This window comes from Schistocerca americana, chromosome X (assembly GCF_021461395.2).
Source record: "Schistocerca americana isolate TAMUIC-IGC-003095 chromosome X, iqSchAmer2.1, whole genome shotgun sequence".
Lineage (NCBI taxonomy): Eukaryota > Metazoa > Arthropoda > Insecta > Orthoptera > Acrididae > Schistocerca > Schistocerca americana.
In genome coordinates this window covers 665,431,715-665,459,149 of record NC_060130.1, presented here as the reverse complement: position 1 = coordinate 665,459,149, position 27,435 = coordinate 665,431,715, and the positions used below count along the sequence as shown (strand labels likewise).

The following is a 27,435-nucleotide window of genomic DNA, read 5'->3' as shown; positions in this document are numbered from 1 at the left end:
TCGATTCACGGCGGGGTCAGGGATTTTCTCTGCCTCAAGATGACTGGGTGTTGTGTGTCTTTCATCATCATTTCATCCTCATTCACTCGCAAGTCGCCGTAGTGGTGTTAAAGAACTTGTGGAGCGGCGGCCGAACCGCCCTGCGAGGGGTCTCCCGGCCACCAATGCCATACGCTCATTCATTCATCTATCCAGTCCAAACCTTTACTATGCAAAGGACTGCTTTTTCCAATTACAAAAAGTAATGAAGGAAATACAAATTTGGTTGTATACTTTGATAAGTGGACACTGGAATTAAGAAATGTGAGGCTGCATATGAATCAATCAAACCTTTTGTGGTTAAATTTATTTTACATATATTTGAAAAATAAAAGCTAAACTGTCTTGCTTTATCATCAATAATACACTTCCACATGAAAAAATAGATTGACCAAGTTTGTTTACCCCTGACAGTCTAAGATTTTAGAAGTTAAATTTTTATTTGTAGAGTGGTTGAGCCAGGATGGCAAATACAGAAAAAAGTGAAAGAAATCAATACCAACACACAATTACTCTTGTGACAATGAAAAACATGAAATATCATATACAAATTTTCAACATAAAAATTACATATGGTTATGATATACCAAATACTAATGTTCCCTACAATCTATAAAGTTTGCTGTTGCATGTACAAATTATGTGCAAAGCAGCAGAATTACTGCACAGTGTTCTGATGTTTCAAAACAATGTGTTACGTATAAGAAAGCGCACAACATACTGGAAATGGAAGAGATTGTGATTTGAAATGATTTTAATGGAAAAAAACTCTCTCTCTCTCTCTCTCTCTCTCTCTCTCTCTCTCTCTCTCTCTCTCGCTCTCTCTCTCGCTCTCTGTCAAAGCTGTGTATTACTTTATTAGGACATGTGTGACCTTTCAGCCGTGAAAGAATTAGGGATGCTTACATACCACACACTGGGGTTCCAAACTGTCTCCTTTTTAAACAGGTGTGTTTATTCATTTCTGTATAAATGAACTGATAGATATTTTATTAAGGTAAATTTGATACTTTGACAAATAAATTACTATTCCTCCTTGTGGCCATTGGAATGAGAGAAATTAATGTAGTACACTTGCAAATACTGTACTGTCACTGAACACTCAGATTCCTTCTCCAATAAGAGAACTCATTATTTTAAGTGCCAGCAGTATGCACTTTGCCATATTCCCCATTTTAACTGAATATAACTTCTATCACGACAAGAACACAGCAATGAGTTTACTGGTCATTTTATCTGACTAGAGGAATGCAGTATGTTTCTGACTCTTTTTGTGCTTGTATGAGCTCATATTTAAAACATTACATAGGGGATTTTACTGTATTCTGAGGGTAACTTACCATCCATCAATTGTGTAAGTGATTAGTCAACATCATTTACCTGGGCTACTGTTACAGCATTTTTTCTATTTCTGCTTTCATATTTTAGCAGTATGCTAAGCAATCAAATACTGCATTTAAATTTTATAATGGCATTTGTGTCTTAAATACGATGGAATTGTAATGCTAGTATTAAATCTAGTTCAGAATATATTGAGTAATAATGGAAATGGAAGAGGGTATCTGTACTGTTATGTAAAGTAGTGAATTAATGCCTGGTAAATGATTCCAGTTATTTGTTAGGCTACATTGAAAATTATGAAAATAAGTTGTCTACCACTTTATTTATATTTGTTGGATACTTCTAAATGAGTACACAAAATAGAAAATTTAATTTGTTTGTTATTTCTGTTTTATGAAATAATTTACACAGGTATGGTGAGGCCCCTATGACAGTTAGAGGCCTGTTCCAAGCTGTGCGCTCACAGCTACATTTCTCACAGTTATCTGCATGGTGGAGCAATACCAAGGGCTGTAATCCAAGTCACATAATGTATCGGCTTACCGTCCCAGATCAGGCATCTGTCTTCCCTTGCAAACATGAGGAACATACTTTTCCCTTGGCTGCATTGTCACGTAATGTTGCTGTGAAGGTGAGTAGAGCATTACTATTAAAATTTTCTAAAGTGCTGTCACTGTTTGTATAGTTGTCAGTTAAGTTCTTGAATACTTTCTATCACTCTGGTTTTCTCCTTTCCTTTTTTTCTTTCTTATCTTAACAAAGAAACTCCAGCCAGAACATATCAATAAATAACAGGACAACAGAAGATGGTTTTACTGAATATTTCTGTGATGTGTTTCATTGCATTTGCCCTAGGAATTAGTTTTCTAATTCCTTAATAGGTAGTTTTTATGATTTTTTATCATGGAATTTCTTTCTTTCTTCCTCCTCATCCCACCCCCTTTCCCTGACCCTCGCCCTCCAACAGTCCCATTGTAATTTCTGTACTTCCATGAAGCAGCTGTGAAATTTTCTTGTTTCAGTAAAATGTGGTCATCCTACACTGTTGTATGGCTTTCCACATGTAAGCATAATGTCAAAATTTTGAAATACAGCATGTATGTGACCTAAACTGTACATATTTTAATTTTAGAATGACCTTTGTATACTAGTGTAATATATCAAATATACTTTTATTGGCTTTTTTTTATGACAAGAGTTATACACTGCAGAAGGTTATTTTTCTGAACAACTGCAATGTGTTAACATTGTCTCCACCCATTCATTAGATTCCTTTTGATGAATGCAAAAAATTATGCCTTCTTTAGTGTAACTGGAAGTAACCCTTGCATCAAAACTAAATGTTATAGGTGTGCTTGCGATCACTGCCACGGACAGATTCAATTCCGCAGTCATTGTGTCCACTGCACAACACCATTGCTTCAAAGGATACAAGGACACTGTGAGTTGATGTTACATCCTGGCAGTGTAGTTAGAACTTTTTTAATTTACTGTATGCAAACATTACCTGTATTAGTGGCATACAAAGATTCACTTCAGATAGTACCAAAACACTGCAGTGTGTGGTCTGTTCATTGGATTTGTTAAGGACATTGATACATATTGTAGATATCTGATTGCTATAAATTAGAAGAAACTGATATAAAGTTGTTAGTGTTATGAAAATAATAATCAGTTTTTCCATATTCATTATACCATTTCTTGTTACTTTATTTTTCTGTACAGCATAAATGTGTGGTGTTTAGTGCTATTATAACGTATCTAGAGGTGAAGAATAGGTTTCAGTTGATGACATCATTTGGTTGCTGGTGTTCTGATAGCACTTTTAATTTAACAGCACTAGCACCAGTGTCAGTGGCATCCACCGTCATCCGTGTAAATATCAGAGTCCTCCACCAACCTGCCGTGATGTCTCGGAGGATGTGCTTATTTATGGAACTACGCCTTCTGTTTGCAGAGGTTAGTGCTGCAACTCAAAATCCACAGTGTAAAGAGAGCAGGTAATGTCTTCATGACACACAAAACTGTAACAACATTTTACCTAAGCTCATTTAACACAAATTTTTAATTTTAGCCAGTATACTTTCCTTAATTTCGTTTTGTGACACTCTATTCTTGCATGTGTGTAGAAAGAACTGTTGCTGAGTCAGTTGTGCAAAGGTTTCGAATATATAGTGCTGTTTATTAACATGCTGCTGCACAAATCTAAGCCAGTCCTACAGCAACATAGTGGAAAGTGTTCAAAATTGCTTGAGAGATTATATTCAAAGTGTTAATATTGTGTTTGCCAAGAGGATTTGTTGCTTAAGAGTAACGTTAACAGTACTTACTGTTGCAGGATGAGACAAGTACACAAATTGGAAAAGTAAGCAGTTTGATCTGTTGTTTTTCAGAATTTCGTCAAGACATAAGGTGGTAGTAAAGGCGAATATGCACCAATCTGCAGGGAATAAAAAATTGCACTCTTTATTTCAAGAAAGGCAACATCAAAGAAATGGCAGTGAAGTCAAAATAGAATAACACATTGAAAATCCTGAACACTAATAACTTACTGTTAGTTATTAATAAGCCAAAGTTGGCAGTCAAAATCGGAAGAAATTGGAGAGTGAATCGAAATGTAAAGTGAATGAAAATAGAAAAAGTAAGATTTTTTTGAGAGGACTGGACCAAAATTGGAGAAAAAATAAATTAAGATAAAAGTGAAATGGTTGAAAGAGAATGGTGTAGTGTGTAAATAGAAAATTAAAGGTAGGAAGAATGGGAAGTTTAACATGGAAAACTGGTATACATCAAGACCATACAAATGTTGTAACCCACTCTGTGTTTGGGTTTACTTGTCCTAAAAGTTTAAAAACATCTGCATTTTCGAGAAATTGTGTTCAAAACTTGTCAATAGTGATTGCATGCTTGCAGTTTAAGTTTCACTGCTTGCTCAGAAATGTGGTACTGATATAAATATTAAAGGAGAGGAGCACATGCTGGACTGGCCTGGAAGTTTTGCAAGTACTTCTATATTCTCATGACCATTTCAAATGCGTCGCTCAAAACAAATCCTTCCTGTACAGGAGAATGTTTTGTTACATGCTGCTCCTATGATATTGGTAACAGTTAATCCAGTAGTTGTGGGTTGAATGGCTGAAAAAAGGTGGTTAAAGTTTAAAGTATTCTGTTCAAAGGAAAAAGAATAACACTATATGTGAAAGGGAAATTATACATACTTCTTCACCTTCAGAACTACAACAAGGAAGTAGAACTAATAGAGAGAAAAAATACAGAATCTCTTGTATATGGAATGCATAACAGGAAATTTCTGAAGACTTCCTTTTGAGATTTTGTTAATTTTATTTGATTTCAAAATTAGTTCATATTCTTTCCTTGCATTAAATGAATGCATGTTCATCTTTTCTATGTTCTGTCCTGCCTTTTTCCCCTGAGAGTGGAACAACTAGTTCTAAAGTAAGAGGGGTTGGATGTTTTTCATCTTCGGTTTCCACTGTTTAAATACTTTGATTTACTCTTTGTAACATTTCATCATTAGGTACTACCCTTCTTTTTTTTAACTATGTTGTTAAACTTGTTTAAATCCTTTATCTCAGTATTTCAAATAATACCTTAAACTCTCAGAATGTTGGGTTGCCAACCTTAAACTGCCTTCTAAGACATCTTCTCTCTCCTTCATAAATAAATAGGTGATTGGAATGTGTTTAAATTACCAAGGCAACACTGTAAGTTCTAAAGTGCCATTAGTGAATGTTCATTTTCACAAAACTTATGCATGACAATCAGCTTGTGTAAGGTGCAGTAAAATGAAAATAAAACTGGCAGAAAAAAAGTAAGTAAACTGCTTACTATTTCAAAATTACCCATCATAACTGTTAACACATTTATCCCACTGTGAGACAAGGTGGTCAGTGCCTCCATGGAAAAACCTTTGCGGTTGCCTACTGAACCATGATTGTACCCAGGCGTGCACCTCTTGATCCAAAGCAAATTCGCAACCACAAATGTCTTTGTTTGGAGGTCCAAAAATAGGGAAATAGAATGGGGAGAGATTATGACTGTATGGAGGATGTGTAAGGGCTTCCAAGCGAAACATTTGCTGTGTAGTAAAAAACAAATTAACCACATGTATGCTAGCCCACTTGTTGCCAAGAGAATGCTGCAGAAGTTTTACTGGGAAGCCCTTGCCCCTTACACACTCTCCATACAACCCCAATATCTCCTCATATGCTTTCCACATTTTTGGAGCCCTGAAGAAAGACATTCATGGTTGTAGACTTGCTTTGCATGAAGAGATGAATGCCTGGGTACAATCATGGTTCTGCAGGCAACCACTAATATTTTTCCATGAAAGCATGGATTGTCTTGTCTCACATGTGTTATATGTATTACCCCTTAAGTCGCGAGGTGACTTTTCTGTAATGTATACCACGTGGTGGAGTCTCTGGGACCTCGATGTTTAAACCAAGGTTTAAGGAAAAAATCATTTGAAATTTTTAATTTATGCTATATAACATTTATTTTTACAATTATTTAAGTGTTGTTTAAATGCTTCTAGTTTATTTTATTGCAGCAAACAAAGCCTGTAGCCTTTTACCATTTATCACACAAAAGCACATAAGTTTGTGTGCTTCGTTTAAATAGTACACATAAATAGACTGTTATAGTACAGTCTGAAAAATCATACAATCTCTGCACACCTGATAGGTGCAAAAAGAAAGGCTATCAAATTGACATTTGTTGCTGGGAACTACATTTTTGTTATCACCACTCAGAACACTTGATTTTAACAGACACTTTAAGTATATCATTGAAAAAACAGACAGACCCCCATCACAACTTTCCTGAAGTTCTTCCTCTGAATGATTCTCTTGTTCGATAGCAGTACTGTGATCATTGGCTAATGTAAAATAGTCTTTTTCATATATTCATTGATTCATATCACTGACACCTTTCTCCATAGACCAACTAACAATTTCATAAAACTCAGGAAAGTTAAAAATGACAGTTTCATGCCAATGCATTTTGAGCTATACGGTACTTTACTGAAGAAAACAGATATGTAGTTCACGAAGTGTGGTCTAAGAGACTCAAACACCATCAATAACATGCCAGCAATAAACACAGAAGATGATAATGCAACCGACGACAAAACATCATAGGCTCAGCAATTTAAGGAGGGTAAGGGGAGTATAGAAGTATTCCACAACAACTAGCCTTGGAGAGCAAGTTCGAAAATTTTTGCGCAGTTTGAGAGACCCTACCTTGTGAGTTAGGGGTTATGTCATGGTGATTACTTCTGAAATAATAAACAGTTTACTTAAGTTTTCCCTATCTGTCTCATTTTCATCTGAGTGCCCCTTACAGTTTCTGAAGTTGATTAAGATCAGCATCCTCAAAGACTCCACTGAGTCTACTCTAAATGACAAGAGAGACAACTTGTAATAATTACTGCTAATCTATTCTAATGATTTAAGTACATTTGGCTGTTATGAAGCCATCTCAGTGGAGTTTTTATAAAATGTTCAGATAGAGAGCAGATCTATATTCAATAGCAAAATGAAAGATGGGAAAAGTAGGCAGTATGTAGACTCATTTGCTAATGGAGTTAATTTTAACTGTTGGCTCCATATTCTTTGAATGGCATTGGTACTTGGTTCCATGTTCTGGAGAGACTTTTGGTATGAACTTTGGGGAGAAAAGTTTTGCTACTATTGAAAATTTTTTTTAGATACAGAAAAATACACTCCTGGAAATGGAAAAAAGAACACATTGACACCTGTGTGTCAGACCCACCATACTTGCTCCGGACACTGCGAGAGGGCTGTACAGGCAATGATCACACGCTCGGCACAGCGGACACACCAGGAACCGCGGTGTTGGCCGTCGAATGGCGCTAGCTGCGCAGCATTTGTGCACCGCCGCCGTCAGTGTCAGCCAGTTTGCCGTGGCATACGGAGCTCCATCGCAGTCTTTAACACTGGTAGCATGCCGCGACAGCATGGACGTGAACCGTATGTGCAGTTGACGGACTTTGAGCGAGGGCTTATAGTGGGCATGCGGGAGGCCGGGTGGACGTACCGCTGAATTGCTCAACACGTGGGGCGTGAGGTCTCCACAGTACATCGATGTTGTCGCCAGTGGTCGGCGGAAGGTGCACGTGCCCGTCGACCTGGGACCGGACCGCAGCGACGCACGGATGCACGCCAAGACCGTAGGATCCTACGCAGTGCCGTAGGGGACCGCACCACCACTTCCCAGCAAATTAGGGACACTGTTGCTCCTGGGGTATCGGCGAGGACCATTCGCAACCCTCTCCATGAAGCTGGGCTACGGTCCCGCACACAGTTAGGCCGTCTTCCGCTCACGCCCCAACATCGTGCAGCCCGCCTCCAGTGGTGTTGCGACAGGCGTGAATGGAGGGACGAATGGAGACGTGTCGTCTTCAGCGATGAGAGTCGCTTCTGCCTTGGTGCCAATGATGGTCGTATGCGTGTTTGGCGCCGTGCAGGTGAGCGCCACAATCAGGACTGCATACGACCGAGGCACACAGGGCCAACACCCGGCATCATGGTGTGGGGAGCGATCTCGTACACTGGCCGTACACCACTGGTGATCGTCGAGGGGACACTGAATAGTGCACGGTACATCCAAACCGTCATCGAACCCATCGTTCTACCATTCCTAGACCGGCAAGGGAACTTGCTGTTCCAACAGGACAATGCACGTCCGCATGTATCCCGTGCCACCCAACGTGCTCTAGAAGGTGTAAGTCAACTACCCTGGCCAGCAAGATCTCCAGATCTGTCCCCCATTGAGCATGTTTGGGACTGGATGAAGCGTCGTCTCACGCGGTCTGCACGTCCAGCACGAACGCTGGTCCAACTGAGGCGCCAGGTGGAAATGGCATGGCAAGCCGTTCCACAGGACTACATCCAGCATCTCTACGATCGTCTCCATGGGAGAATAGCAGCCTGCATTGCTGCGAAAGGTGGATACACACTGTACTAGTGCCGACATTGTGCATGCTCTGTTGCCTGTGTCTATGTGCCTGTGGTTCTGTCAGTGTGATCATGTGATGTATCTGACCCCAGGAATGTGTCAATAAAGTTTCCCCTTCCTGGGACAATGAATTCACGGTGTTCTTATTTCAATTTCCAGGAGTGTATGACCATATTCAGAAACTTTTATTTTTTTAAAGGATTCCACGCTATTCTTCTTGTGTTAATATATATTTAGAGTAGATACATTTCCTGCACTACAAATTTTTTAAAGACAAAACATTTTTTGTAGAGAAACAAGGCTGTAAAATAAGTTATGTCAGTTCTGAAATGAACAGTTGTTAGTGGGCTGACATTTTTCAAGGCCTTGCAGTTTTAGATTGTCTTAACTTTCGAATATTCCCACAAGATAAATGTTTCTATAGAGTTTTTAAATCAATATTCTCATCAGTTCTAAGTTGCACTCTCGACGATAATGATTATAAATATAAAGTTTGTAAAAGATACTTCATATTTCATTTACATGAGGCACATGTATTAGATAAGTGAAAAAAGATAAAAGGTATTTGTAATCGGAGTTATAACAGAGTAAGTGGAACTATTCCATATTGCTATATTTCAAAAATAGAACAGTCCTAAATGGATGTATTTAAACAAAGGGTAGATTGCAAGTCTTCAACAAAGGGATTCAGCTTATACACATGGAACATAGAAAGATATTCATTGGACAAACTATGGTGTAGTAGTGACTTAACTCAAATTAGTCAGTGAGTCGGTGAGAAATGTGGAAACCAGACTGTAGGTCAGATGGTAAAGAGACTGGCCAATTATGAACAATTATAAAGTGACAGTTGAGTGCTTAGTGATTTTACAATTGATGCAACTATAAACTTCAAATAAAAGCAAAGTCATAAGTTTCCTAATGAAGTTTCCTAATGAAGTTTCCTAATGAAGTTTCCTAATGAAGTTTCCTAATGAAGTTTCCTAATGAAGTTTCCTAATGAAGTTTCCTAATGAAGTTTCCTAATGAAGTTTCCATTCAAGTTTCCATTCAAGTTTCCATTCAAGTTTCCATTCAAGTTTCCATTCAAGTTTCCATTCAAGTTTCCATTCAAGTTTCCATTCAAGTTTCCATTCAAGTTTCCATTCAAGTTTCCATTCAAGTTTCCATTCAAGTTTCCATTCAAGTTTCCATTCAAGTTTCCATTCAAGTTTCCATTCAAGTTTCCATTCAAGTTTCCATTCAAGTTTCCATTCAAGTTTCCATTCAAGTTTCCATTCAAGTTTCCATTCAAGTTTCCATTCAAGTTTCCATTCAAGTTTCCATTCAAGTTTCCATTCAAGTTTCCATTCAAGTTTCCATTCAAGTTTCCATTCAAGTTTCCATTCAAGTTTCCATTCAAGTTTCCATTCAAGTTTCCATTCAAGTTTCCATTCAAGTTTCCATTCAAGTTTCCATTCAAGTTTCCATTCAAGTTTCCATTCAAGTTTCCATTCAAGTTTCCATTCAAGTTTCCATTCAAGTTTCCATTCAAGTTTCCATTCAAGTTTCCATTCAAGTTTCCATTCAAGTTTCCATTCAAGTTTCCATTCAAGTTTCCATTCAAGTTTCCATTCAAGTTTCCATTCAAGTTTCCATTCAAGTTTCCATTCAAGTTTCCATTCAAGTTTCCATTCAAGTTTCCATTCAAGTTTCCATTCAAGTTTCACTGATAATTTGTACACTGTTAGAGAGCTGAAAGTTTAGAAGTGTTCACATGCTTGTCAGATCCGATGATTTTTGCTGTACTTCTTAACCATAAATAACTGTTCACTGAGTACAGCTAAAGGATAGAGTGTTTGTAAGAACATTTGCAGTCAAAGGGAAAATGTATTACCTTCTTGGGTCCAAGATTTATGAATTGTAGAGACGTTGTCTGATAATGCCATTAATAACTTGGAGCTTTTGGGCACTCAACAGTACTTAATTTAAAATAAAGCAATTGCAATTTTTCTTCTCCAGACCAATGACATGGCACACTATATTGGTATGAGCATAGATAATAGTCAGCCTTCTTTTCCAGTAAAATAAAAAGTTGTTGTAAAAGAGGCATGGATCATTGCTAAGCTACAGAGCAAAGTATTCAGCAGTTAAATCACCGGATTCTCTTTTGAGAAGATGGCAGTTGAAGTGCCCATTTGGCCATTTGTATAAAGATTCTGTGATTTCTGTAAACCATGTGGTGCAGATGCTGGTACGGTTCCTTTAGAAATGATAGTTGGTTTCTTTCCCCATCCACTGACAATCTGAGCTTGTGCTCTACCTGAGAGACTTTTTTTTTTTCAAAGGATGTTATACTCTACTCTTCACCTTCTTTTGTCCTCCTTCACTAAACTGTAATTTGATCCTATTTAGGTATCTCACTGAGAGAATACACTGAAAATTTTCACTGAAAATTTTCACTGAAAACTGAAAAAATCACTAATTGGAAAAAATCTGGTAAGTTTAGTGCTACTTACAATGATACGATGATTGGGGTGACAATTAATACCTCTGTGCACAGTACAAGGTACTGAATAGGACTAATTTAGTGAATGAAACCAAACTTATGATATTCTTTCAGGTATATTTGTCACATAACTGGGCACCCTTTAGACAGTGAGTAAAAACGTTTCATTGAAATCTCCACATGTGTTTCTCCAACCAGGTCTTCAACATTGTCTGTATTTCTAGTGGTGTCCCTAAAGACTTCTTTGGAATGGATGAAAATCCCAGGCTGCAAAATTTGACTTTGTGACAGGCTGAAACTCACAACACCACTCTGTTGTATGCCTTTGTAGGAATACTAGTACTTCTGGGTACAAATAAGGACAATTCTTTGAATGTTTAAAATCTCTGGTCAAACCTAATGGGTCACCTATTTACAAGAATATTATGGCAAGAGAACATTTCAAGGAACTTAATAAAATCATTATGATTGATGACAAAACTACTCAACAGCAGAGAGGAAGCAGAGAAGTCCATAGTAGTCGCTGAAGTTTCCAACAAAGTGAACAATAGGTTTCCACTATTATATAAACTAGGAGTGCACCTCACCATTGATGAAATGCTCAGCTTGTTTAGATGATGCTGCCCCTTCAAAACATTTATGAAGGAGAAACTGGGCAAGTATGGCACCTCCAGGAGAACGGCATATTCAGGAGTGCTGTACGTGGAGCCATTACTTATCATTCCACTCTTGTACATAAGCATAAGTGAATATTTAAAACTAAAAGTGACTAATGGTTATCAATATGGTGCATGTACTCCAGATTGTAACTGAAGGGAGAGATTCAGACATAAGTGCTGTCACCCTATATGGATGTCTCATAAGGGTGATTCATTCATTGTCATCTGTTTGTCAAGAAAGTGTTTTTTAGACCTAAATAAATTTTGTAGCATGTTTATGACACTTATGACTACTGTAAATTCTAGAGTAAACTCTGATACATGCTCCTAATGTTAGAAGCATGCACATTTTGGAAAATGAATTAGAAAACATTCGGTAAAGTAATGTAAAGTTGACATAGGTTTCTATAAATGCTAAGAGAGATAAGAAACCAAATGTGAAAAAGACTAGTAGTATATGTGGGGGAATGAACCTTCAGGAAACAAATCATGGGGCATTTGAGTGGAACTGTTTGAATGCAGGTCAAGACACTACTTGGATAACAGTAATGTTGGATGATAGTAATAGTGGATGTTGTCTTCCTTGTGTGCCACTTTAATCTCACAGTGAATTGCTAGTATAAAAAAAATTCTTTTGTAATAATAATGTTGGATCTTGAAACTTTTATAATTATTATTTTCCCATATTTGTGAAAGATCCAAGGTTCTTTTTCCCTCCCTCCCCACCCCCACAAGCAAAGGTCATGTTTCAGCACCTGTGTACCATCTTATTGCCATTAAAACATGGTACAGATCTGACTGATTCTTTGTTGTTTTAGGCCTGAACACAGTAAAATGTGTGTGTACTTTGGATTTTATAGCTCACCTTCGAATACATAATTTGTGATTTTAATTTAACAAGGAGGCATGTTGTTCTAAATTTTATTGTTGTTACTGTAATTACAAAAGTCAAAATGAAGTTGTCTGTTTGTGTTTACTTATTATACTGTTTAAATATATGTGGACTTCCTAGCAAGCAAATGGCTTGTTACAGAAAATGAAGATGACAATCATGGCGTGAGTGGCAGTTGTGGCAGTAGAAGCAGTAGTAGCAGTAGCACAAGCAGCAGTAGTACTGTCAGCAGCAGCAGCAGCAGCAGCAGCAGCGGCGGTGGGAGTAGCAGCAGATGCGATGTGTCAGCACCAGAAACTGGGCGGCGCAGGGGAAGGCACGCTACACTTAGACGCAGGGACATCAAGGATACAGGTCTGATTGCTTCTGTCAATTTGTTTGGCTTATTGTTTATGAATATAATGTAATTACTTCACCTGCATTGCTGATCACTAGTCATTTTTAATTTCTGTATTATTAATTTATTACTAGATCTGTCATGACTGGACAGTCAGTGTCAAAATTATGTACATACATATGTATGAGTTTTTACTGTTTCTTGTATAACATATGAAGAAAATTGTTCACAGTGATAGGGAAACAATATTATTTAGTTGAATCACTGGTGAAAAATTCTTCAATGGAGTATAAAGGGTGCTATTTAAAGTCGTGCAATTTTCCTTTTGAATGTTTCTGGTTGCACACACTGCACTTTTCCAGGCAGCATTTTGAATATTGTTAGAGCAAGTGTTGGAAAACTACCTTGCATTCCAAACAATTGGCATCTTGATATTTCAACATTTCTTTTGTTGCAGATGTCATAAGTATGTATTTCTTGCCTCATGCTGAAAGTCCCTTGGTTTCGTCTTACACTGATGAGGCATGAACACAAATAATGCCTGAAAATGGTCATTATTCCTAACTGTGTAAATATAAGCTTGCAGTGCTCCAGTCTTTTGTGTGAAGTGTTGATCCTGAAAGTGCGCCCCCCCCCCCCCCCCCCCCGCCCCCTCCTCTTCCTTTTAGTATTAACATGTCCTTGCAACCTAAAGTGTGTCCCTATAACAGCAGGTCATAATTAATGTGCTATGAAATAGTGCATAATACAATGCTATAAGGTACTGGTCAGTTAATAAACCCTTTAGCTTCCTTAGGAGGTATATTACATGGGAGAGCTTGGAGCACACATACATTGTGCGCTCATTGATTGGTAGGTTGCTGTCAGTCATGAATCCCAGCAGTTTGACAGCCTCCGTATTATCCTGGCATCCAACATTGCTGAGGCTGCATGACATATGTGGTGTCTTTTTTTCCTTAATTCATTTTCATTTTGTTTTTGATAAACTACCCTTCGATGTTTTCAAAGAGAGCTTGTAGAGCTTCTGGAGCAGTTTTTCCTTTGGCAAAAAGGATGGTGTCATCAGCAAACTGTAACATGTGGTTGTTACAACCTATATCATTGACATTAATAATAAACAGGAGAGGTCCTGTGATGGATCCCTGGTGTATGCCATGCTCCTGTTTCTGTTCATGAGAGAGTGCTCTATGGGCTGATACTACCTGCCTTCAGTTTTCAAGATAAGACTAAAGAGTTGCCAGAACATCACCTCCAGTACTATAACACTTTAGCTTATTAAGCAATATCTTGTGCGAGATGCATTCAAATGTGTTGCTAAGATCACAGTGTGTCAGTGCCACACACTCTGTCTTCATTGACTTTCCTTTGTGGAAACTGTGCTGTTTCGTGGAAGAGGTCATTGCCTCCAAAATAATTTAGTATCTGGTGTTTCATCACAGAGCCCATAACTTTAGCTATAATTGAAATTATTGGAATTGGTCTGAAACAGGACACTTCACACGGGTAGTCTTTTATTTAGACTGCGTCTACATCCACATCTACATATATACTCCGCTAGCCACCAAACGGTGTGTGGTGGAGGGCACAATTCGCGCCGAAATCATATCCCCCCCCTCTGTTTCCCTCGCGGCTCGTGCGAGGGAGAAATGACTGTCTGAACGTCTCAGTATGAGCTCTTATTTCCCTTATCTTTGAATGGTGATCATTGCGCGATTTGCAACTTGGTGGTAATAATATATGCTCTACATCCTCGGTGAAGATCGGATTTCGGAATTTAGTGAGCAGCCCCTTCTGTTTAGTGCGCCGTCTATCTGCAAGTGTGTCCCACTTCAAACCTTCTATGATATTTGTAACGCCCTCGTGATGGCTAAATGTACCAGTCACAAATCCACGAATCTTGCTGCTCTTCTTTGGACCTTCTCAATCTCTTGAATCGGACCCAACTGGTACAGGTCCCATACAGACGAACAATACTCAAAGACTGGTCGAACTAATGTATTGTAAGCTATTTCCTTTGTTGAAGGACTGCATCGCTTCAGGATTTTACCAATAAATTGCAATCTAGAGTTCGCCTTACCCATTACTTGTGTGATTTGATCATTCCATTTGAGATCATTTTGAAAGACGGACGTTACTGCTTCCAAAGACTGGGCATTTATTTTGTACTCGTACATTAATGGGGATTTTCGCCTTGTTATACGCAGTAGGTTACACTTACTATTATTGAGAGATAACTGCCAGTCATTACACCACGAATTTATTTTCTGCGAATCCTCATTGATTCGTTCACAACTTTAGTATGATACTACTTTCCTGTAGACTACAGCATCATTGGCAAACAGTCTCAGGCAGCTGTCAATACCATCAACCAGATCATTTATGTAAATCGTAAAAAGCAGAGGACCTATTGCGCTTCCCTGGGGCACACCTGAAGTTACGCTTGTTTCTGTTGAAGTCACCCCATTTAGGATGACATACTGCTCCCTGTCTGTTAGAAAAATTTCTATCCAACCGCATATGTCATCAAATTTCATTCTTAAAGTTTGGAACACACATTTAAATGAGTCATTGGCCCCCTTTTCTGCTGCAAGTTTACAAGAGACAGTGCTGCTTTAGGATTATTTAGTCTGTCTTATTTAATAATCCTCCTTCTGAATGTTTAATTTGAATGCCATGTACTCATTGCAGTTCACTCTTACTCTTCATGTTGAGTTCCATTACTGATGTCCTGTGATCTGCAGTCATTGGTTCAACTACTCTTGACACTATCATCACAACTATTGAGGTTGGTGATAAGTGTCTGCATCATCCCTTGTTGGGTGTTCGTTGGCCACTAACAGCCCGTAACTGTTTATTGAGCTCATAAAGACCCATCTCCAAAGTTACCACATTGTGAATGATACACAGAGTAACAACGAGATCAATGTTTGTTAATACTTTGCATACACTGACGCACCACCACAGGTTGTTGTAATTAGGTACCATGCATTTACCATATCCAAATATTCAACAGATCTGTAATAATAATCTTCTGCCTCACTGAGCCAGTGCTCACAGATACATAAAACATTTGATTTAACTTCTTCTATAAAGAATGACGAGAAGTCCACCTCTGGTTCATAAACACTGCACGTTAACACTTGTTATAACTAATGACAAATTACTGTCAGCACCAACATCTTTTCTGTGGGATAATCAGTGGCTTTGATTTTCAATTTTATAGGGGCACTGGTTAATCTTCGGAATAAAAAATGCCTTATTAAAACATTCTTGGGTCATATAGCAATGTCAATTTGCTTGTTCTTTAGATGAAAGTAGACACCAATCTAGAAGCTGCTATTTACACTGTTGGTTTCTAGTTTCTGTACTTGAAATTTGCTATAACCTGGAAACATTTTCTTCACGTTTTCAGTTGTGCATTTGTTCACTTTTCCTAAATGGAGGTATGCCCTTTTCTCTCTGTGTAGCACTCCTTCCTCACCACTAGTGCTTATTCTCAGATTTTTTCCCCCGTTTCTGACAGTTTAATTTCTGACCGATACCATGGCAGATGCTTGAACTATTGGTGGTTCTTTCTCAACAGGAAGCTGAAGCACAGCCTTATATGGCATTTTTGGTTCTACACATACATTCTGCCATAGCAAATGGGGTTTACTTATCACTAAAATGAGCAGTTATTTTCCTATAATGTATCTCACGTCATTCTGTATTTCTAGCAGGTGAAAGTTTCACTTCTCAAAGACTAAAATCATTACTGATACCAGTTTTCATTTTTTTTAAAAAGCAGTATTAGTCACACATTGATTGAACTTTGTAACACGCAGCTCTGGTACAAATATTCAGACTCGGTAACGAGCTGTTGATCTGCATTTAAGCATTTAGTGGGACCACTTTGAACAGTTGATTACTTTTCTGCACTTTTCCACTTATTTCAAGAGACGGTTTTGTCAGATGTGACACTAGCTTTTCTAAACTATAATTTTTAGTGATCACTGTAGAGTTGCATCCTCATTTCCAAATTATCTTTCATTATATGAGTCAATTTTTAACTAAATTTTCAACTGACTCTGTTTATTCCAAATGATTTTTTTGTGTTAGTTACATTAGAAGCATTGTTTTCTGCTTTCAGCAGTGGTTGCAAGGTGATTTTCATGATTTGTCTTGTGTAACAAAACTTTTATGCTCACTATACTTTGTAACATTGTCGCCTGTCTTCACTATTTCATTGTTAATGTACTTGGTTACACATAGACTCTTGATGTTTCACTGCAGATGCTACTAAGGAAAAAAGAGAGTAGGTCTTCTTTTATTTCATTTTTTTATTACTCGCCATTCTGTAGTAGGTTTGTGCTTGGCTTCCATGGGGCCCCAGCCTTTGCAGCATCTTTTCCCTTCTGTGCTGCATGTCTGTCCTCTTGCTATTCTTTTTCCCTTCCCCTGGGGATCACGTGTGGAATGTTGTAGGAGATGTGTTCTGCATATTCAGTCGTCGATATCAGAACAGTCTCTCCACTGTCTTCCATGCCTTCTTTCTTACTTTATTACTTTCTTTCTTACTTACTTACTTTCTTTCTTTCATTCCCCTTCTCCTATCCTTGCTCTGCCTCGACGTTTGAGGTTCCTCTTTTTTTCCCTGTGCGCTCCTGAAGGCCAGCCCACATCTCTGAAGCATAACAGGTGACTGGGCAATGCATACTTCCCAGCCCCATGTTGACATGGTTCACACATACCCCCTGGTACTTCTTGCCTGAGCTGCTACCTTCCTAAATTGTCGATTGGTCCTTCTGTCAGGTGATTGGGAGTTGTGACCTGAGGTGTGAACAATAACCTTAGGTGGGTGCATCCCTTTCTGAGGGGAGGCCCCCAGTTGGAAGGAGCATGCCATTGGAGATGCTGGCAAGGGGAATTTTTCTCGCAATGAGCCAATTATCTTTTTTCACCGTCAGTGTCCACCAAATGTAAATGGAATGAGGCTAACTATTCAGCCCCCCCCCCCCCTCCCAAAGTTGCAGCATGGTTCCTCATGGTTTCTCGTACTGAACACAGTCAATCCTTTGCTATTGTAAATCCAGTTATTATTCAGAAAGGTGTTGATGCAATTGCTGGCTCCCATGAAATCCTGCACTCGTTTACAAAATGACACTTTGCTTTTGGAGACTACTTCCAGTTCTCAAGCACAACTGCTTGCAGCTTCGCTGCTCCACCACTATCCTGTTTGTGTCAAGGCCCATCGAACGATGAATTCTTTCCGTGGTGTTATTTACACTAGGCTACTCGATGGTCCAACTGAGGCAGAAATCAAAACGCACCTCTCTGATCAGGGTGTCATTGCAGTTCATTGGGCGATGAAAAAAGTAGATGCATCCTTAGTGCCCACACACACTCTTTACTCACTGTTGAGAGAGTAGTTCTTCTGTCAAGTTATCATTTCAAGCACACTCAAACGTCCTGTCAAAACTTGGCCAAATGTGTAACCTGTGGTAGGGATGCTCATAAGGTCAATTGTCTACCTCCTCCTTCCCACTGTATAAACTACTGTGGTGACCATGCTGCCTCCTCCAGAGATTGTCCCATGTATCTCGATGAGTGGGCTATCTGGGAGATACGGCTGAAGGAAAAAGTGTGTCACCTGGTCGCTCGCAAGTTATTGGTTATTTGGAAACCCTGTGTTCTACCATCTGGCACCTACAGTACTGTTCTTGCTACATCTTGCTCCAAGAAGTCAAACAACCACATATGGTCTTCTCCTTCACTGACTCTGAGATCCTCTGTCACCACAAGATACCCTTGCCTGGCCAACCTCCATGTCGCCGGCACGCACCACCAGCAATTTTTCTGCCCTGAACTCTGCTGACCGACAGAACAAGACAGAACAGGATCCTCCACCCTCTGTGACCTGTAGCATTGAGTCTTCGAAAGCTGGCACTCGGCAGCCACTGAGGTGACACCCCTTCATTTTTTTCCTCGTCATGACTCTCCTACAATGGAACATTCATGGCTTTCGATTCAACAAAGGGGACTTATCACTGCTCTTAGAATTGCAGCGTCCTCTTGGGCTCTGACACCAGGAAACAAAATTGCAAAATTGCATCCTCACGACCACTTTGAGCCTTTGGTATTTCTTCCCGGTCTGCTTTGAACCTCCTTCCAAACCCCCCCCCCCCCTCCCCTCCCTTCCTCAAGGATGCCATTCCATCTCATGAGCGAGTCGTGATGCTCATCTGGGATGATGATCATACTCAACCCATCTCCCTGACTATCTGTCTCCAAGCTGTTGCAGTCTGCTTTTTCCTTTCTCACTTGACCTTTTCCCTTTGTACCGTTTACATCCCTTCGTCATTTGATGTCACCAGGGCAGATACCTCCAGCTTATTGGGTAACTCCCTCCCCCCTTTCTGCACCATTCACTTTGGGGCTTGCCTTGAACCTGTCAGAGAAGTGGTGACCTTCTCTGTCACCGTAACCTCATCAGCCTTAACATGGGAGCACCCATGGTCATTTCAGACTCCACGCAAACCTATCCCCTCCCCACCACACACACACACACACACACACACACACACACACACACACACACTCTCTCTCTCTCTCTCTCTCTCTCTCTCTCTCTCTCTCTCTCTCTCTCTCCACCCAAATGGCAGCACTCTAAGGCCAACACAGAGATGTGCTCTCTGCATTTTTAACCATCATCCTATGATGGCAAACTGCATTCATTATAAATAGTTGCGTGCCAACGTCATTGTTTTCTTTGGGATAGCAGTAAAGCTAGCTGGATTTCATTCACAAGTCCTTTCAACAGTTCCACTCCTCCTTCCATTGTGTGGGCCAGCCTCCAATGGCTCTCTGGGACCAATGTTCTTTCACCAATTTTCCTTCTGACAGTATCAGATGTTGTCATAGTGGAACCTATTGTTATCTCAAACACCTTGGGCTGCCATTTTGCAGAGATTTTGAGTTGTTCCCGCTATCACCTTGCCTTTCTCCATTGGAAACAAGTGGTGGAGGCTCGGGCGATACCCTTACCCTCTCAGGATCTCGAGCGCTACAATGCAGCCTTTACTATAAGGGAGCTAGATCATGCTCTCACTTCATCCCGATACTCTGTCCCAGGGCCAGACAATGTTCACATTCAGATGTTGCAGCACCTTTATTTTTTGTTTCATGTACAATAGCATCAGGGTAGAGGACATGTTTCCCAGATGCTGATGTGAAGCCACTGTTATACCCATACCCGTACCTAAGCCCAGTAAGGAGAAACACCAAACCTCCCCATTTCTCTCACCAGCAAAGTGATGGAATGTGTGATTCGTACCCAACTGGTATGGTGGCTTGAGCCTCGCAATTTGCTAACCACTGCACAGAGTGGATTTCGAGTGCGCTGTTCTGCTTTGATCATCTCGTCCCTTTGTTCACCCCTGTCATGAATGGTTTTCTGCAGAAATCCCAGACTGTGGCTGTGTTTTTCGATTTGGAGAAAGCCTATGACACCTGTTGGAGTACTGGTATCACCCATTCTCTCTACACATGGGGCTTCTGTGGCCGCATGCCCCGTTTCCCTCAGGAAGTTTTAAAAAACAGTATTTTCCAGGTACATGTGGGTTCTGCCTTGTTGGACACATCTATCCAGGAAAACGGTGTGCCTCAAGGTTCCATACTGAGCATTGTTCTCTTTGCTATTGTCATTGACCCTATAATGGCCTGTGTCTTGCTGGGAATCTCCAGCTCCATTTTTAATGACGATTTTGCCATCTATTGAAGTTCTCCATGGACTTGTCTCATTGAGCGGCATCTTTAGTGATGTCTCGGTTGTCTTTACTCATGGAGCATCGACAATGGCTTGGGCTTTTTTACTGACAAAACCGTTCATTTGAATTTCTGGTGGCACCATTGGTTTCTTCCACCGTCTCTACATCTTTGGCCTGTTACTCTTCCGTTCATTGAAACTACAAAATTTGCAAGGCTCATGCTCAATAGGAAATTTTCTTGGTCCTCTCATGTGTCTTACGTGGCAACCTGCTGCGTGTAGTCCCTCAGAGTCCTGTGTGTCCTCAGTGGTACTTCCTGGGGAGCAGATCAAATTACTCTCTTCCATTTGACCTGGTCCCTTGTCTGTTCAAAACTAAACTATGGTTGTTTTGTTTATGCACTGTGGCTGTGGCTCTGAGCACTATGGGACTCAAATTCTGAGGTCATCAGTCCCCTAGAACTTAGAACTACTTAAACCTAACCACCCTAAGGACATCACATACATCCATGCCCCAGGCAGGATTCGAACCTGCGACCGTAGCGGTCGCGCGGTTCCAAACTGTAGCGCCTAGAACTGATAGGTCACCCCGGCCAGCTTGTTTATGCATCTGCACATCCGTCCCTCTTATGCTGTCTCAATACTATCCACCATCATGACATCCGTTTGGCCACCAGCGTCTTTTACGCTAGCCCAGTTGATAGTTGCAGAAGCTTCCGAATTACCGCTGTCCTACTGCCATGACTTTCTCCTCAGCAGATACGTATGCCGTTTGTCTGCTATCCGTCACCATCCATCCTATGCCTCTTTCTTCGATGACTCCTTTGATCTCAAGTATGGGATGCGTCTCTCTTCTGTTACCTCCTGGAGTTTGCTTTCTGCTCTTGCTCCGGGAACTTCATGCTACCCTGCCACTCTTCCAATGGATGTGAACCCCTCACCACCTTGGCTTCATGCAGTGGCCCGTGTTCACCTTGGCCTGCATTCTCTTTCTAAGGCCGCCACTCCAACCTTGCTCTATCACCTTCAGTTTCATGACCTTCGTGATAGTACCTTTGTGCACACTGATGGCTCTGACTGACTGTGGTGTCATCTGTGCCTTCGTCATTAGTACATACGGACAATTTTTCAGTATTGGCTTCTGTGACATTGCTCAGTATTTACAGCAGAGTTCTTCACCCTGAATCAGGCCACACAGTACACCTGGCAACACAGGCTTTTCAATTGCATCATCTGCTCCAGCTCTCTGTGCCCTTCAAAGCCTCTGTGTGCTGTACACTGTCCATACCTTAGTGCAACAGGTCCAGGAAAGCTGTCACTTACTTATTCATGATGGAGCCATTGTGATGATTATGTGGGTTCATGGTCATGTGGGTCCGACAGGAAACGAGGCCACTTACTCTGCTGCCAAAGCTGCAATCCTCGTACCTCAGCCCACTGGTTCTTACATTCCCTCCGATGATCTCTGTGTTGCCATCTGTCAGCAGGTTGGTGTCACTTTGGCATCGCCACTAGTCATCCTTTCATGGGAACAAGCTCAGAGTTATTAAGCCTCTCCCAGTGGCTTGGTCGACCTCCTCTTGGCCCTCATGCTGTGAGGAGATCATTTTAGCTACATTGCATATCGGACACACTCTTTTTAGCCATCACCATTTGTTAAGTGGTGCTCCCCCACCACTTTGTGCTCATTGCCCTCAACCTTAGACAGTTCGCCATGTCCTGATGGAATGCCCCTTTTTTTAACCACTTACATTCTCATTTATGCTTGCTGTTTGAGTTACTGGCCATTTTAGCAAAGGGTGCACGGGCTGTCAACCCCATTTCACTTGTAACCCGTCATAGCAATATGGCGAAGGGCATTTAATCTTTAGCTCGGGACCTACGTTTCTGTGTATGGCATACTTGATAGACTTTCCTCCATGTCCCTCTTTTTAGCGGTCTTCTCTCCCATCAATTGGGATTAATGTGCAGTAGTTTTTAACTCCTCTTTGTCTTGCATGTTCTACTGTCCCAACATAGGCGCATATGATCCTAGTTGCTTTTGCACACTTAAAAAAAGAAAAACTGTTGTGTATTGGCAGGAGAGCCAACACCGGGTACTGGAGGAAGCCAAAAGGCACGCGTTTTAGCTCATGCAAGCTGGCGTGAAGTCTGGAACAGGGCAAGGAAATTAGACTAGAAAAACGGACGTAGCTGGTGGAATACTTAACTTTAATCCATTAATGATGAGTGTCGCTCTTGACTGTACATAATTCAGTATCAATAGTAACTGGTAATGGCGCCTTGTTAGGTCGTAGCAAGTGACATAGCTGAAGGCTATGCTAACTATCGTCTCGGCAAATGAGAACGTATTTTGTCAGTGAACCATCGCTAGCAAAGTCGGTTGTACAACTGGGGCGAGTGCTAGGAAGTCTCTCTAGACCTGCCGTGTGGCGGTGCTCGGTCTGCAATCACTGATAGTGGCGACACGCGGGTCCGACGTATACTAACGGACCGCGGCCGATTTAAAGCCTACCACCTAGCAAGTGTGGTGTCTGGCGGTGACACACACTCTCTCTCTCTCTCTCTCTCTCTCTCTCTCTCTCTCTCTCTCTCTCTCTCTGAACTTCATTACCCAACCACTAATAAAGTGTCCAGGCATTTTACACGACTAGGGCTGGGCAATACTGAAAGTAATTTGTTACTATAAATTTGAGTGTACTTCAGTGGCCACAGTTTGGCCGATGGTGAAATGTTGTGTGTTATAAGGATTAGTTGTTAAATTGCAACCTTTAGGGCACCTGCAGTGGTTGGCATGTTTAGGATGTTAGGGTGTGCAGTGTCCTGAGTGTATTTGTGTATCCCTAGCTTGCTGGTGGGACGTTCATGGGATGCAATGGTCAACGTTTTAACACTCCTACTGGCTTGGGTAGACAACAAGATAGTATTAATGCTTAACCAGTCAAAGATGCTGGAGAAGGCACGCTTCCTGATCAGCCCTCAAATAAAATTGTCAAATGTAACAATACAGCCCATCTAGGTGGGAGGAAGGTAGCATTAAAAGTAAGTATCCCTTGTATTATCAAAAAGTGTTAAAATGATTAGTGAGTGCCTCAAAGGCTATGAAAAGGATGCATGATTACATTTTCTGTTCAAAACTGCTATATATCTGCAGGCAGCAAGATGAATGAGAAAAAAGAAATTGGGTGGCTGTCTTATTGATAGTGAACTCCAGAATTAAGTGAACATTCATGAGGGTATTTTGTTGACAATATATAGGTGTAAACTCAGAATAGCAGAAAATCATCAGATTCACTGAAAAGACCTAATAAACTATCTCATTTCAGAGAAATTAAAACAAGACCATTCGAGATACTTGACGCAATGAAAGGGAATATCTTAAGGGCAAAATATGGAAAACAAACAGAAATGCCCCCTCCAATTTGATAGGAAACTGAGAGTGGTGATGCAGTGATCAGACACAACAGTTACATTTAAGAGTAGAACAGCTCAGATTCCTCCTCAACCATCCAAGTGTAGGTTTTCTGCAGTTTCTCTAAATAGCTACCATGAAAAGGTCATGGCCAAATTACTTTTCTAATCTAAGCTTGTGCTCAGTCTCCAGTGACACCTCCATTGTTGGGACATTTAACTATAACTTTCCTTTCTTCCCTAACTTCACAGAAACTTTGTTCAATCTCATTCAGTTTATGACCATAGTGCAGAAGGATCTGAATTATATTCGCACCTGAAGATACTGGATACAGTCAAATGTCAGGACTTTAGTTAGACCAGTAGTTCTATACTCAGTCACTGTACTGGGACTGATAAACATGTATTGTCAGACAAAATCTCCTCGTGCTCCAAAAAACATGCGCACATGTGCGCGCACTTAAATGCTTTCTGTATTTATTTGCATGCAGATTAGCTGCTCATCTGCTTACAGAGCTTGTATAACTGAAGTTTCAAAGAGTTCTGTGGTATTGTCTGTGAAATAGTTCCTTTCCCAGATAGTATCTTCAGGATCCACTTTTCAAGTTTACTGTCTTTTGTGCTAAATTCTTACACCAGTGGAGCAAATGATGTATGACAAAGGCATTAAATTCCTCATGTTTTGGAACTACCTACTCCTGGGCAGTAAACCGTGCACTAATATGTAGCAGATATAATTGTTCAAAATGTTCAGGACACTTTTCATCAGTTACCATATCTGCGAGAAATGTAGCATTCTGCTGGGCACATGGCCATGTGGGAATATAGGGGAGCAAATTAGCTGATGCAGCAGGAGGCACACCTATGAAGACACTTGTAGCCGTGTATAGGTCCCCATTGGGAAATTTTCAACTATTTTTCAAAAATTTGGGTTCTTTGTTGTGCTATCTGTCAGACGGGGGAAAGCAAATTATTGTTTGTGGGGATATCAATGTAGATTTTTCTGTAAGAGTTCGATATAAAGCTTGGCCGTGAAGTATTACTTTGTTCTTTCAATTTGATGTCAGTTATTGATTTTTTCTACTCGGGTGGTACAGGAAAGCAGCACACAGATAGATAATGCTTTCATAGACCAAGATAAATTTAATCAGTTAAAAACTTATCCTGTTAAGAATGGTCTGTCTGGTCATGTTGCACAGCTAATTGCAGTATATGATATAGCTCCATACAGTAATGCAAAACAGTCTTCCAAAATAATGTGTTCAATTAACGATTTAACTATTCAAAATTTTAGGTAAAGCTTGCAACAGTTAGACTGGGATGAGCTGTACAGGGAACCTGATGCTAATTTAAAATTTGACATATTTCGTGATACCTTTGTGAGTGTACTTGAAAACAGTTTCCCTAAGAAAATGGTGGAATATAATTGTAAGAAACCATGTAAGATGCCATGGCTTACTAAAAGGATAAAAATATCTTGCAAACAGAAAAGGGAAATGCATCTTATAGCTAGGAGGAGTAATCACCCCAAAACAGTGAAATATAAAAACTACTGCACTGTATTAAGAAAAGTTATTAAAAAGTCCAGAAGTATGTGCATTGTGTCTGAGATTAGCACATCTGATGATAAAATTAAAACAATTTGGAATAATGTTAAAAGGGACACAGGGCAACCAAGAGCACACGAAGACTGTATTTCTATCAAACTTGGTGAAAAGTTTGTTAACAAGAAGTCAGAAGTAGGAAACACTTTTAATAATCATTTCTTAAGTGTTGTAGAGAAAATAGGATCCAGCATATTCATTAGAAAATTTTCATTAGAAAGTGGAAGATGCAATACCTATGCAATTTGATAAAACTGAAATTCAACCCACCTCTCCTACTGAAATTAGGAAAATAATAAATTCACTCAAAAGTAAAAGCTCACATGGAATTGATGGCATTTCCGACAGAGTACTAAAAGCTTGTTCCCAACAAATACCTAGGATTCTCAGCCACATATGTAGTAGCTCACTGAAACAGAGCATTTTTTCCAGATAGACTGAAATATGCTATTGTTAAACCATTGCATAAAAAAGGAGATAGGTCTGATGCTAACAACTACTGCATAACCTCACATCTGACAGCTTTATCCAAAATTCTTGAAAAAGCAATGTATTCAAGAGTAGCATCACATATTTGTAAAAATAAAGTACTAACAAAATGTCAGTTTGGTTCTCAGAAGGGCCTTTTCAACAGAAAATGCTATTTATGCTTTCACTGATCAAATATTAAATGCATTGAATAGCCAATCATCATCCATTGGGATATTTTGTGATCTCTCAAAGGCTTTTGATTGTGTGAATCACGAAATTATTCTAGATAAGCTCAAGTATTGTGGTATGAGTGGGACAGAGCACAAATGGTTTAATTCATATTTAACTGGAAGAATGCAGTACAGATAGTCTGCAAAAATCAGCAGAGTCTTCAACCGGGGAGGTATCAAGAATAATGTCACACAGGGTTCAGTCATGGGTCCCTTATTGTTCTTGATATATATAAATGACTTGCCACTATATATTCATGAAGATGCAAAGCTAGTGCTTTTTGCTGATGATACAAGTGTAGTAATCACACCCAACAAGCAAGAATCAGCTGAGGAAATGATAAATAATGTCTTTCAGAAAATTATCAAGTGGTTCTCTGCAAATGGACTCGCAAAATTTTGAGAAAACACAGTTCATACAATTCTGTTCTGTAAATGGCATAACACCACTGATAAACATAGACTATGAACAGAAGTCTGCTGCTAAGGCAGAATATTCAAAATTTCTGGGTTTGTGCATTGATGAGAAATTGAAGTGGAAGAAACACATCGATGATCTACTGAAACAGTTAGGTTCAGCTATTTTTGCTGTGAGGGTCATTGCAAATTTTGGTGATAAACCTGTCAGTAAATTAGCCTACTATAGCTTTTTTTCATTCACTGCTGGCTCTTCAGAGCCCTTGTCCAGTCCCAAATTGACTTTGGGAGTGTGGTTTATGGTTCGGCAGCACCTTCAGCGTTGCGTTTACTCAACCCTGTGCACCACTGCGGGGTTAGGCTAGCGACAGGAGCTTTTAGGATGAGTCCAGCAACCAGTGTACTGGTGGAGGTTGGTGTCCCTCCACTGCCAATCAGACGTGCGCAACTGCTCGCCAGTTATGCAGCACGCATTCGTAGTTTCCCTGAGCAACCGAATTACCGTTTTCTTTTCCCACCTGCAGCAGTCTCCTGCATTGGCAGCCCAGGTCAGGGCTAACGATTGCAGTTCGCGTGCGGTCCCTTCTCTCCGAACTGGAGTCATTCACTTTACCACCTCTGCTTGCAGTCCACTCAAGTACACCTCCATGGTATATGCCTCATCCGCAACTTCGTCTGGACCCTTCACGTGGTCCTAAGGACTCCATTAACCCTGCGGCTCTCTGCTGTCACTTCCTCTTGATTCTTGATGTGTTCCAGGGCTCTGGAGTGGTTTACACCGACAGCTCGATGGCTGATAG

General features: G+C 40.2%; 1 protein-coding gene across 1 annotated transcript in view; it reads left to right on the top strand.

Moving 5' to 3' along the window:
• Positions 1-27,435, top strand: part of LOC124556847 (protein FAM214A) — a 233,498-nt gene that overhangs the window by 167,556 nt on the left and 38,507 nt on the right. The window contains exons 6-9 of the mRNA XM_047130866.1: positions 1,792-2,011; positions 2,730-2,821; positions 3,218-3,339; positions 12,563-12,775. Coding sequence (XP_046986822.1) covers positions 1,792-2,011; positions 2,730-2,821; positions 3,218-3,339; positions 12,563-12,775 — 647 coding nt within the window. The remainder of the gene's footprint in view (positions 1-1,791; positions 2,012-2,729; positions 2,822-3,217; positions 3,340-12,562; positions 12,776-27,435) is intronic.